General features: G+C 45.7%; 1 protein-coding gene across 1 annotated transcript in view; it reads left to right on the top strand.

Moving 5' to 3' along the window:
- FNDC1 (fibronectin type III domain containing 1) overlaps nt 1-10,984 on the top strand; it is a 113,305-nt gene extending 102,321 nt beyond the window's left edge. Inside the window, exons 20-23 of the mRNA XM_070461325.1 lie at nt 3,076-3,105; nt 4,097-4,258; nt 8,006-8,128; nt 10,198-10,984. Of these exons, the coding sequence (XP_070317426.1) occupies nt 3,076-3,105; nt 4,097-4,258; nt 8,006-8,128; nt 10,198-10,313 (431 nt within the window). The 3' untranslated portion in view covers nt 10,314-10,984. The remainder of the gene's footprint in view (nt 1-3,075; nt 3,106-4,096; nt 4,259-8,005; nt 8,129-10,197) is intronic.
- Nucleotides 10,985-12,684: the final 1,700 nt, after the last annotated feature.

The raw sequence follows: 12,684 nt of genomic DNA, 5'->3' as shown, positions 1-12,684 counted from the left end.
CGTGGTGGGTGGTCATGGTCTGAGGCAGTATACACAGTGTTGGGTGATCATGGTCTGAGGCAGTACACACAGTGTCCCGTGGTGGGTGGTGATGGTCTGAGGCAGTACACACAGTGTCCTGTGGTGGGTGGTCATGGTGTGAGGCAGTACACAGTGTTGGGTGGTGATGGTCTGAGGAGGTACACACAGTGTCCCGTGGTGGGTGGTCATGGTCTGAGGCAGTATACACAGTGTTGGATGGTGATGGTCTGAGGCAGTACACACAGTGTCCCGTGGTGGGTGGCCATAGTGTGAGGCAGTACACAGTATTGGGTGGTGATGGTCTGAGGAGGTACACACAGTGTCCCGTGGTGGGTGGTCGTGGTGTGAGACAGTACACAGTGTTGGATGGTGATGGTCTGAGGCAGTACACACAGTGTCCCGTGGTGGGTGGTCATGGTCTGAGGCAGTACACACAGTGTCCCGTGGTGGGAGGTCATGGTCTAAGGCAGTATACACAGTGTTGGGTGGTCATGGTCTGAGGCAGTACACACAGTGGTGGGTGGTCATGGTCTGAGGCAGTATACACAGTGGTGGGTGGTCATGGTCTGAGGCAGTATACACAGTGTTGGGTGGTGATGGTGTGAGGCAGTACACACAGTGTCCCGTGGTGGGTGGTCATGGTGTGAGGCAGTACACACAGTGTCCCGTGGTGGGTGGTCATGGTCTGAGGAGGTACACACAGTGTCCCGTGGTGGGTGGTGATGGTCTGAGGCAGTACACACAGTGTCCTGTGGTGGGTGGTCATGGTGTGAGGCAGTACACAGTGTTGGGTGGTGATGGTCTGAGGAGGTACACACAGTGTCCCGTGGTGGGTGGTCATGGTCTGAGGCAGTACACACAGTGTCCCATGGTGGGTGGTCATGGTCTAAGGCCGTATACACAGTGTTGGGTGGTCATAGTCTGAGGCAGTACACACAGTGTCCCGTGGTGGGTGGTCATGGTCTGAGGCAGTACACACAGTGTCCCATGGTGGGAGGTCATGGTCTGAGGCAGTACACACCGTGTCGGGTGGTCATGGTCTGAGGCAGTACACACAGTGTCCCGTGGTGGGTGGTGATGGTCTGAGGAGGTACACACAGTGTCCCGTGGTGGGTGGTGATGGTCTGAGGCAGTACACACAGTGTCCCATGGTGGGTGGTGATGGTCTGAGGCAGTACACACAGTGTCCCGTGGTGGGTGGTGATGGTCTGAGGCAGTACACACAGTGTCCCGTGGTGGGTGGTGATGGTCTGAGGCAGTACACACAGTGTCCCATGGTCATGGTCTGAGGCAGTACACACAGTGTCCTGTGGTGGGTGGTCATGGTCTGAGGCAGTATACACAGTGTCCCATGGTGGGTGGTCATGGTCTGAGGCAATATACACAGTGTTGGGTGGTCATGGTCTGAGGCAGTATACACAGTGTTGGGTGGTGATGGTCTGAGGCAGTACACACAGTGTCCCGTGGTGGGTGGTCATGGTCTGAGGCAGTACACACAGTGTTGGGTGGTCATGATCTGAGGCAGTATACACAGTGTTGGGTGGTCATGGTCTGAGGCAGTACACAGTGTCCCGTGGTGGGTGGTGATGGTCTGAGGCAGTACACACAGTGTCGGGTGGTCATGGTCTGAGGCAGTACACACAGTGTCCTGTGGTGGGTGGTGATGGTCTGAGGCAGTACACACAGTGTCCCGTGGTGGGTGGTCATGGTCTGAGGCAGTACACACAGTGTCCCGTGGTGGGTGGTCATGGTCTGAGGCAGTACACACAGTGTCGGGTGGTGATGGTCTGAGGCAGTACACACAGTGTCCCGTGGTGGGTGGTCATGGTCTGAGGCAGTACACACAGTGTTGGGTGGTCATGATCTGAGGCAGTATACACAGTGTTGGGTGGTCATGGTCTGAGGCAGTACACAGTGTCCCGTGGTGGGTGGTGATGGTCTGAGGCAGTACACACAGTGTCGGGTGGTCATGGTCTGAGGCAGTACACACAGTGTCCTGTGGTGGGTGGTGATGGTCTGAGGCAGTACACACAGTGTCCCGTGGTGGGTGGTCATGGTCTGAGGCAGTACACACAGTGTCCCGTGGTGGGTGGTCATGGTCTGAGGCAGTACACACAGTGTCGGGTGGTGATGGTCTGAGGCAGTACACACAGTGTCCCGTGGTGGGTGGTCATGGTCTGAGGCAGTACACACAGTGTCCCGTGGTGGGTGGTCATGGTCTGAGGCAGTACACACAGTGTCCCATGGTGGGTGGTCATGGTCTGAGGCAGTACACACAGTGTCGGGTGGTCATGGTCTGAGGCAGTACACACAACTGGTTCACGGTGGCAGTTCCTGGGTTGGCAGCCTCTCTGTACAGGAAGCCAGGTGGGAGAGTTGGTGCCCATGGTCCCAAGACAAAGACCTCGAGAAGCCCAGCAGTGTCAGCTGCACACTAGTGTGGCTCTTGCTTCCATTTGGTTAGATCATTCCCTACATGTAGCTTGATCCCAGAACATTTGCTGTTGGAAGATATTTTTAAATGCAGTGATTTAAATCTACTAAATCAAAATATATGGAAAAAGTCTTTTTTGAGAATATGCTTTATACTGGAACTGTTGGCAAAGGACTTCAAAATTGGTGTTTTTACCTGTTTCATCTAAGAAGTGTGTTTCTCATTAGTAATTAAGGAAGAGTACAAGGAAACCTTTATCAGTGGTTAATTTGCTACAATAATGTGTCTATGTTCATGGCTGCATTTCCTAAAAATAACATGGTCTTTTGGCAACTATCGGAATTAACATGATAAAGGTCTATAGAAAAAAAAAAACCCAAATAATTCAAATCTAAATAGTTATCAAGAAACTGAGGGCTGAAATTGGAGAGTAGAAGGATATAAATGTAACTTCTGAGACTGTGATATAAAACTTTTAAAGTATTGGTATATGCCAAATGAATTTTACACTTTTCTTTATCTATTCAACTTGGTTAGCCCTTTCAGTTACAAAAAATTTCCATAGTTATGTGGTTCCATGACATAATAGTGAAATCAGCTGTTTCCTTTTCATTCTACAGATAATCCTCTTCTTGTCGTGAGGCCACCAGGTAAGTTTCTCTTCTGGATAATCTTGACATTCTAATAACCAAGTTGGATACTGAACATGAGATTGTTAGGGTTACTCACAAGTAGACATGCCAAACCGTTTTTGTATTGTCATAATTTTCTGACAGCTTCTGTGGTTTCTTTGCACCTGCTCTCCTAATCTAGGGAAAAGAACGGTCTGGAAATTGTTAAATAGGGCCCTAGTAGACCATAGCTGGGCTTCCCTGGTAGCTCAGCTGGTAAAGAATCCACCTGTAGTGCAGGAGACCCTGGTTTGATTCCTGGGTTGGGAAGGTCCCCTGGAGAAGGGCATGGCCACCCACTCCAGTATCCTTGCCTGGAGAATCCCCATGGACAGAGGAGCCTAGCGGGCTACAGTCCACGGGGTTGCAAAGAGTCAGACACGACTGAGCGACTAAGTACAGCACTGCACAGACAACAGCTATAAAACCACTGTGGGCAGCCAGCCACCTATGAAGCGGTAACTGTTTTCCTAACCTCCTTGAATATTTTAAATTGCTGAAAAGATAACAAAGTGGATTAAGAGTACAAAAATGTTTACTTTGTTTTTCAAATAAACAGAGAAAAACCTGTTGCCTAAGTTCAGGACAGGTCTTAGGAGTGACAGGAACAGTAGGCACCTGTGCTCAGGGGCTTTGAGGGGGGCAGGTAGGATGGTATGACCCCCAAGGTCAAACGTGTCATCATAGCTTACGCTCCTTGAGGCTGAAAGGTTTTTTCTTACTCTGAGAATCCTTTATGGATATGCAAACAGTTCAAATATCTTCAGGTGTGAGGAACTCCCGAGCTGTACTTCAGTACAAAGAAAGAAGAGAAGAGAGAGCACACCCATCAGGAGATGGGAAAACTGCTCAGAAAAGCCCCGCAAGGAGGGCAAGGCCCAGTGAATAAGCCGACATGTCTGGTACTTTGTACAAGGGTATAAACACAGTGAAGCACCATGACTTGGAAGATGTGCTTTGTGTTGTCCAGGTGGTGAGCCCATCTGGATCCCGTTTGCCTTCAAACACGACCCTGGCTACACGGACTGCCACGGCCGACAGTATGTGAAGCGGACTTGGTACAGGAAGTTTGTGGGAGTTGTTCTTTGCAATTCGCTGCGGTATAAGATCTACCTCAGTGACAACCTGAAAGGTAGGTCTTTGGGGATGGCACGCTATGAGAAGGTATGAAAAGTTTCTAGTTGATCTGATACTAACTTGACATAGCAGGTGCACCAGAATGCATTTGAGGTGTGGACTGGTCATGTCTCAGTCTGGCTCAAATGCAAACCAGTTTTGCAGGCTCTATGCTAGAGTGACCTGTTTTCACATTGGTACCCAGGAATATATGTATATATCTTAAATCTACTTTTTAGGAATGAAGTCCAGAATACTATTAGAAAATCAAAGGCCATTTTTCTTTGTTGTTGATTCTATAACAGTAGGCATGCATGTAAGCTGGAATTATTGAGGACAAGTCCACACTATGGTCTTTGCCTCTGGCACAACTTTACAGAGAAAAAAATGTAGATGGTGGAACATAGATGAGCTGCACTCTTTATTCTGTGTCCAAACAAAAATTCCATTGTTTTCATCATGGTAGGGGATTCAAACAGAGAATAACATATGTACTTTGAGCTCCTAACATTTCAAAATGCCATTTCTACCCAGCTGGCTTTGTCTCACCCACCTACACATAATTGTTTTATATTGCAAAATTCACACAACCTTTAATCTTTTAACATTAAAAAAAAATTTTCTGCAGTTGGTTTATATTTCATCATAGGTCGGTTATTTTGTTCTTTTATTTCTTGCTAGTGATCATCATTTCTCGATAATGTCAAAATCTCCCCAACCATCCCCCACTCCAGCAGTTTCTCAGTGTTTATGCCTCTCCCAGCAACCAGTGTCTGTTTCTCTCTGCTTTTTTCCCTCTCTCCCACACTGCCCTTTTCCTCCTCTGCTTCAGAATTCTTGGGAGAGGTTACACAGGCATGTCTGATATCTCAGGCTTGAGAGAAACAACCCGGCCCTACTGTGCAGCCCTGGTTCAGGACCAAGGACAGCACCTCCTGCTACAGACACGCCCTACTTCTAGTTACATACGAACATAGGTCCCACTAATTTTACACATATTCATGCTTTTCATAATGGTTTCATAAAATATTCTCTGACCATCAGAGCTTCCACCTTTTTTTTTAAACCAAAGAGTAGAAAGGTCTCTCATTTATTGGCTGAAAATGCCTATAATATTAGTAGTTTCCATTTAAGGAACACTTGCTAAGTATGTAGCATACATGATCTCAATAAACCCTTACAATGCTTTGAAATCAGTGCCATTATCACCATCTTTCAAACATGGAAAGTATGACACACAGTGTAAGTAATGCACCCTCTTCAGTTCAGTCACTTGGTCGTGTCTGACTCTTTGCAACCCCATGGACTGCAGCACACCAGGCTTCCCTGTCCATCACCAACCCCCAGAGCTTGCTGAAACTCATGTCCATTGAATCCGTGATGCCGTCCAACCATCTCGTTTTCTGTCGTCCCCTTCTCCTCCTGCCTTCAACCTTTCCCAACATCAGGATCTTTTCCAATGAGTCAGTTCTTCGCATCAGGTGGCCAAAGTATTGGAGCTTCAGCTTCAGCATCAGTACTTCCAATGACTATTCAGGACTGGTTTCCTTTAGGATTGACTAATTTGATCTCCTTGCTGTCCAACGGACTCTCAAGAGTCTTCTCCAACACCACAGTTAAAAGCATCAATTCTTCGGTGCTCAGCTTTCTTTATAGTCCAGCTCTCCCATCCATACATGACTACTGGAAAAACCATAGTCTTGACTAGACAGACTTTGTTGGCAAAGTAATGTCTCTGCTTTTTAATGCGCTGTCTAGGTTGGTCATAACTTTCCTTCCAAGGAGTAAGTGTCTTTTAATTTCATGGGTGCAGTCACCATCTTCAGTGATTTTGGAGCCCAAGAAAGTACTGTTTCCCCATCTATTTGCCATGAAGTGATGGGACAAGATACCATGATCTTAGTTTTCTGAATATTGAGTTTTAAGCCAGCCTTTTCACTCCCCTCTTTCACTTTCATCAAGAGGCTCCTTAGTCCTCTTTGCTTTCTGCCATAAGGGTGGTGTCATCTGCATATCTGAAGTTATTGATATTTCTCCTAATCTTGATTCCAGCCTGTGCTTCATCCAGCCTGGCATTTCACATGATGTACTCTGCATATAAGTTAAATAAACAGGGTGGCAATATACAGCCTTGATGTACTCCTTTCCCAATTTGGAACCAGTCTGTTGTTCCATGTTCAGTTCTAACTGTTGCTTTTTGACCTGCATACAGATTTCTCAGGAGGCAGGTATGGTAATCTGGTATTCCCATCTCTTTAAGAATTTTCCAGTTTGTTGTGATCCACACAGTCCAAGGCTTTGGCATAGTCAATGAAGCAGAAGTAGATGTTTTTCTGGAATTCTCTTGCTTTTTCTATGATTTAATGGATGTTGGAAATTTGATCTCTGGTTCCTCTGCCTTTTCTAAAACCATTTTGAACATCTGGAATTTCTTGGTTCATGCACTGTTGAAGCCTCGACTGGAGAATTATTAAGTACTTTGGAGAATTATTTTGCTAGCATTTGAGATGAGTGCAATTGTGTGGTAGTTTGCACATTCTTTGGCATTGCTTTTCTTTGGGATTGGAATGAAAACTGACCTTTTCCAGTCCTGTGGCCACTGCTGAGTTTTCCAAATTTGTTGGCATATTGCATTCAGTACTTTAACAGCATCATCTTTTAAGGTTTGAAATAGCTCAACTGGAATTCCATCACCTCCGCTAGGTCTGTTTGTACTGATGCTTCCTAAGGCCCACTTGACTTTGCACCTCATGATGTCTGGTTCTAGCTGAGTGATCACACCATCATGGTTATCTGGGTAATTAAGATCTTTTTTTGTACAGCTCTTCCATGTATTCTTGCCACCTTTTCTTAATATCTTCTGCCTCTGTTAGGTCCATACCATTTCTGTCCTTTTCTGTGCCCATCTTTGCATGAAATGTTCCCTTGGTATCTCTAATTTTCTTGAAGAGAACTCTTGTCTTTCCCATTCTATTGTTTTCCTCTATTTCTTTGCATTGATCACAAAGGAAGGCTTTATTATCTCTCTTTGCTATTCTTTGGAATTCTGCACTCTGATGGGTGTATGTTTCCTTTTCTCCCTTGCCTTTAGCTTCTTCTATTTTCTCAGCTATTTGTAAGGCCTCCTCAGACAGCCGTTTTGCCTTTTTGCATTTCTGTTTCTTGGGGATGGTTTTGATCACTGCCTCCTGTACAATGTCATAAACCTCTGTCCATAGTTCTTCAGGCATTCTATCAGATCTAATCCCTTGAATCCATTTGTCACTTCCACTGTATAATCCTAAGGGGTTTGAGTTCAGTCATGCCTGAATTGTCTAGTGGTTTTCCCTACTTTCTTCAATTTAAGTCTGAATTTGGCAATAAAGAGTTCATGATCTGAGCCACAGTAGCTCCCAGTCTTGTTTGTGCTGACTGTATAGAGCTTCTCTGCCTTTGACTGCAAAGAATATAATCAATCTAATTTTGGCATTGACCATCTGGTGATGTTCATGTATAGAGTCTTCTCTTGTGTTGTTGGAAGAAGATGTTTGCTATGACCAGTGAGTTCTATTGGCAAAACTGCTGTTAGTCTTTGTCCTGTTTCATTTTGTACTCCAAGGCCAAATGTGCCTGTTAGTTATCTCTTGACTTTCTACTTTTGCATTCCAGTCCCCTATGATGAAAATGACATATTTTTTTGATGTTGATTCTTCCAGTTTGTGCAAATTTCTAAATCAGCTGTATTTTTGGGCCAGTCCCTGACTCATCAAATTCCTTCTTGCAGATACATTCTACAGCATTGGGGACAGTTGGGGAAGAGGCGAAGACCACTGTCAATTTGTGGATTCACACCTTGATGGAAGAACAGGGCCTCAGTCCTACATAGAAGCACTCCCTAACATTCAAGGTAATGTGAACAAAGGCCTGATCTATTACACTGGCGGTGGGGTGGGGAGGAGGGCTAACCTAAGGAGAAAATTCACGCTATCTCTGCCTTTGGTTTACCATTTGAAGATGGATGTTAGCAGCATTTTTGATCATAAAAATAAGGAATCAACAAAGTACTCCTACCATGTGCTGTATTTGGAGTGAGCCTTGGAGAGATGGCTTAGACAGTAAAGCATCTGCCTGTAATGCAGGAGACCTAGGTTCAATCCCTGGGTTGGGAAGATCCCCTGGAGAAGGGAATGGCAACCCACTCCAGCATTCTTGCCTGGAGAATTCTGTGGACAGAAGAGCCTGGTGGACTACAGTCCATGGGGTCATAAAAAGTTGGACACAGATGAGTGACTAACACTTTCCCTTTCACTTCGGAGAGGTAGGGATACAGAGGGATACAAGACCTTATCCCTACTTTCAGGAAACAGTCAGAATTGGAAAGAGAGGATAAATATATGAAAGGTAACCAGAGCAAACAACTTAAAGTGCAAACAATGGCAAGTTGTGTCACATGACTGTCCCATTATCAGGTTTATCAGCTAATTGTGCAGATTATAGTCAGTCTCTGAGTTCAAGAGAGGCAAGCCACTTGAGGCTGCCAAGGGAAGTTTTCAAAAGAGGCAGAGTCTGGGCTGAGTCATAAAAATTCATGCAAAGATTAGAGAGTCTTCCAGGTGGAGAATGGCATGAACAAGAGTACAGAGAAAGAAAAAATAAACGCAAACCAACCAGGATATGTCTCAGGAGATTGTGTATCAATTATTTCATGATGGCATTGTAAGAGGAAATAAGTATATTTATCTCAAAGTTAACAATTTGTAATATGTTATTAACTCCAATAAAACAAGTATATTAGGCTGGGTTCTCCAGAGAATCAGAACCAACAGCAGAAAGATAGAGACAGAGAGACAAAGAGGAGAGAGAGAGAAGTAGAGAATGAGATTTATTTTAAGGAACTGGCTCATATGGTAGTGGAAACTGGCAAGTCCAAAATCTACAGGGTAGCCCAACAAGGCTGCTGGAGACCCAGGGCAGAGCTGATGTTGCAGGTCGAGTCTGAAGGCAGAATACCCCTGTCCTCGGGGAAACTTAGTCTTTTTCTACTACAGCCTTCAACTGATTGGCTGAGGCCCACCCACATTATGGAGGCTTCATTGCTTGCATGCTCAATCACTCAGTCATGTTTGAATCTGCTACCCCATGGACTGTAGCCCGCCAGGCTCCTCTGTCCATGGGATTCTCCAGGCAAGAATACTGGAGTGGGTTGCCATTCCCTCCTCCAGAGGATCTTCCTAACCCAGGGCCTGAGCTCACATCTCCTGTGTCTCCTGCATTACAGGTGGATTCTTTACCGCTGAGCCACCAGGGAAGCCCATGGAGGCTTTGTTACATAGCTGCAGTTGAGGAAAGCGTTGACCATGAGTGACTGAACTCAATCTCTACTCCTCTCTCCTCCCTGAGGTTGGGGGTGGCACGGAAGCCCCCACCCCATATTCCCATGATTGGTCCTCTGGTGACCAGCCCTTACCCTCAGGTGCTTTCCAGAAGCCACTTCATTAACATAAGCCCACGTGTGGTTGAAGAGGTTTATTTTGAAATATTTCCCAGACACCTTTATTGCTCTTCAATTCAGTTCAGTTCAGCTACCAAGTCGTGTCCAACTCTTTGCGACCCCATGAACCACAGCACGCCAGGCCTCCCTGTCCATCACCAACTCCCGGAGTCCACCCAAACTCATGTCCATTGAGTCGGTGATGCCATCCAACCATCTCGTCCTCTGTTGTCCCCTTCTCCTCCTGCCTTCAATCTTTCCTAACATCAGGGTCTTTTCAAATGAGTCAGCTCTTTGCATCAGGTGGCCAAAACATTGGAGTTTCAGCTTCAACATCAGAGTTATTGCTCTTACCACTCAGGAAATTCCAAGGGTTTGGGGAGCCTTGTGCCAGGAGTGGGGATGAAAACCAAATATCCATTTTCTATTATAAATCACAGTGTCACAGATGCATTTTCTTTCTCTCTCTCTTTTTAACCTTCCAGGCTACTATCGCCAGTACCGCCAGGAGCCAGTCAGCTTTGGCAACATAGGTTTTGGAACCCCCTACTACTATGTGGGCTGGTACGAGTGTGGGGTCTCCATCCCGGGGAAGTGGTAACCGCAGGAAGATCGTGCTGGAAGCTCGCCCTGCCGACCCCCTCGTTACCTTGAATGAGGGCCTGCCAGCAGGAAAAGAGGCAGTGTCCAAGCCCCACTGCTGTCCCCGGCATCAGCAAGGCCACACAGTGGACACTGGACACTTCAGGCATCTTCAATCTGGAGCTCAGTCCTACGTCTCGGCCTGGACCACACACCGGCTTCAATGTTGCTGTTAACTTTGCTTCTCTACAGGTTTTACTTACAGCAGCATGTCCCAGAGATGGCACAGACACTCAGCTACAGGGATGCACGGTGTGATTTTCAACCTCTTTAGGCCCAAAGTTCAGATGCTTCAGTATCTCCAGGGATCAGTATCAACATGCTCAGCTCGCTTCATGCACCACCCGCTTTCTTTTTTCTCACTGGACTCCTCTCAAAGTAGCTAAATTTAAGCTTTGGATCCCTCTCTATGCAGTAGAACTGAATTATTAAAAACACCACCGAAGGAAATGTAGCCTACTTAAGATTTATTCTGTGGACTTACCCACCGCTAGACCAAATGTATCAAATTTTACTTGTAAATTCTCAATTTTGAGATATATATATATGTATATATGCATATACATATCTACACTCATCTGCAAGGACATTGATTAAAATTGCTAAATTTGTACTTGTTCACTCCATAAATGTGTGCGGGACTTTTTGGAGCAGAGGCGCTGTTTACGAACATTTTCTTAGAAGGCTTCAGAGAATATGTATTCTGTATAACATGGCAAGAATGGAAAGGTGTGGGTTCTTTCCATGAATGCTGCCAAGCCCGGGAAATGACTGGGATGTAGTGATGCTATGAGCCAATAGCAAACTGAGTGATTTCCACCTTCCACACCCATGTGAAAAATGAACCGGAGGGCTCTGTGAGGACAGATCTAGTGTGTTTCCAGATTAAGATTTTAGGTCCCAAATGATTTTAAAATCCAGTTTAAAAAGACTCCTTTCCCCTTTCCTGCTGAGCCCAGTGTCTCGTCCTCAAAATATCTTACCCTTCTTGACTGCAGAACAAGAGGGTTTATGTAGAGACACGTTATTATAATTCTTCTTAAAATATGGTGTTCTTGGCGGGTGCATGTTACCTCTGTGTCCTCGGGCAGCTCTGGGGAATGAAGGGTTTGTCTTCTCCTAAGTTTCAAGGTGAAAGACAGCAGGGGTGTGGGAGGGACCTCTCTGGTGGCCCAGTGGTTGAGAACCTGCCTTCCAAGTCAGAGGTGTGGGTTCAGTCCCTGGTCTGGGAACGAAGATCCTCATGCTGAGGTGCAGCTAAGCCCACACGCTGCAACTGGAAAAAGCCCGCCTGCTGCTATGAAGACCCAGTGCAGCCAAAACAATTTTAAACAGAAACAAGAATCCGTAGTGGGAACAAGCCAGAGGCAGACACAGTTCTGGGGCCCAGGGGCTGTACCATTGCGTAAACGATGTAAGGGTGGAAACGGGTTTGCCACTGGAGTCAGTTATTTTCAGTGCCAGCGCCAGGTAGAAGTGAAGCCTGGAGTGTCTGGTAGGTGTGAAGGTAAAAAGCATAAGGAAACAAGTCACTGCAGGTCTTTGTGATGGGGTAGCAGGAACGGATGTTAGCAACGCCCACAATCCCCTCCTGCAGTAAACAACAGTAGAGAAAACGCAGGCATTCTGATGGCTAGGAAAACACTAGGATAGAAATCTGCTGGGTTTCTGAGGCTCTTGTACATAAAAGTGGAATTATGAAAAAGGGAATGTCTTTAAAAACACCTATTTTTCACACTAACCTTCAAACATGCTTCACAATGCCAAGCCAAAGATAAGACCTTGAAAGATAAGTGAATTTTCCCTATACACCCATCTTCATTATGGGGCCTCCTGAAGAAGAGACGGGGGATCAAGGGCCCAACATAGAGATGCAGGCACCTCTCCCCTGTGACTCACTATTTCATACACTAAACCGTCTTCCTGGTCAGCCTCACCCCAAAGGGCTTTATACTTGTTTCATACACGAAAGAACACATTTCCCACAGAAGGATTTACACTTACTTCACTGAAATCCAAAGATTTCAGTGGCATTCACTCATGCAATTATTTTTTGAGCTCCTCCTGGAATCTTTGACTGTATTTGAATCTAAAAATCTGAACTTTTATTACAAATAGATGTTTCAATTTTTTATGGAAATTACTACAGAGGCCAGATTATAGCTCAGCCAAAACAAAAACACTGAATCTATGTGAAGGTGATAGTGTTTCCAATATTCCCTCCAAATTAGGTTATGCAATAGTTCAAACGCATCCACAGAGGTTACATGAAGTTTCTAGAGCTGTGAGGTCCCAGAAGACATGTTTTAGGAGCTCCATTGGCAGCAAGA

This window comes from Odocoileus virginianus, chromosome 34, assembly GCF_023699985.2.
Source record: "Odocoileus virginianus isolate 20LAN1187 ecotype Illinois chromosome 34, Ovbor_1.2, whole genome shotgun sequence".
Classification (NCBI taxonomy): domain Eukaryota; kingdom Metazoa; phylum Chordata; class Mammalia; order Artiodactyla; family Cervidae; genus Odocoileus; species Odocoileus virginianus.
Note: the sequence above shows the minus strand (reverse complement) of the source record. Positions and strands in the feature narration are given on the sequence as shown.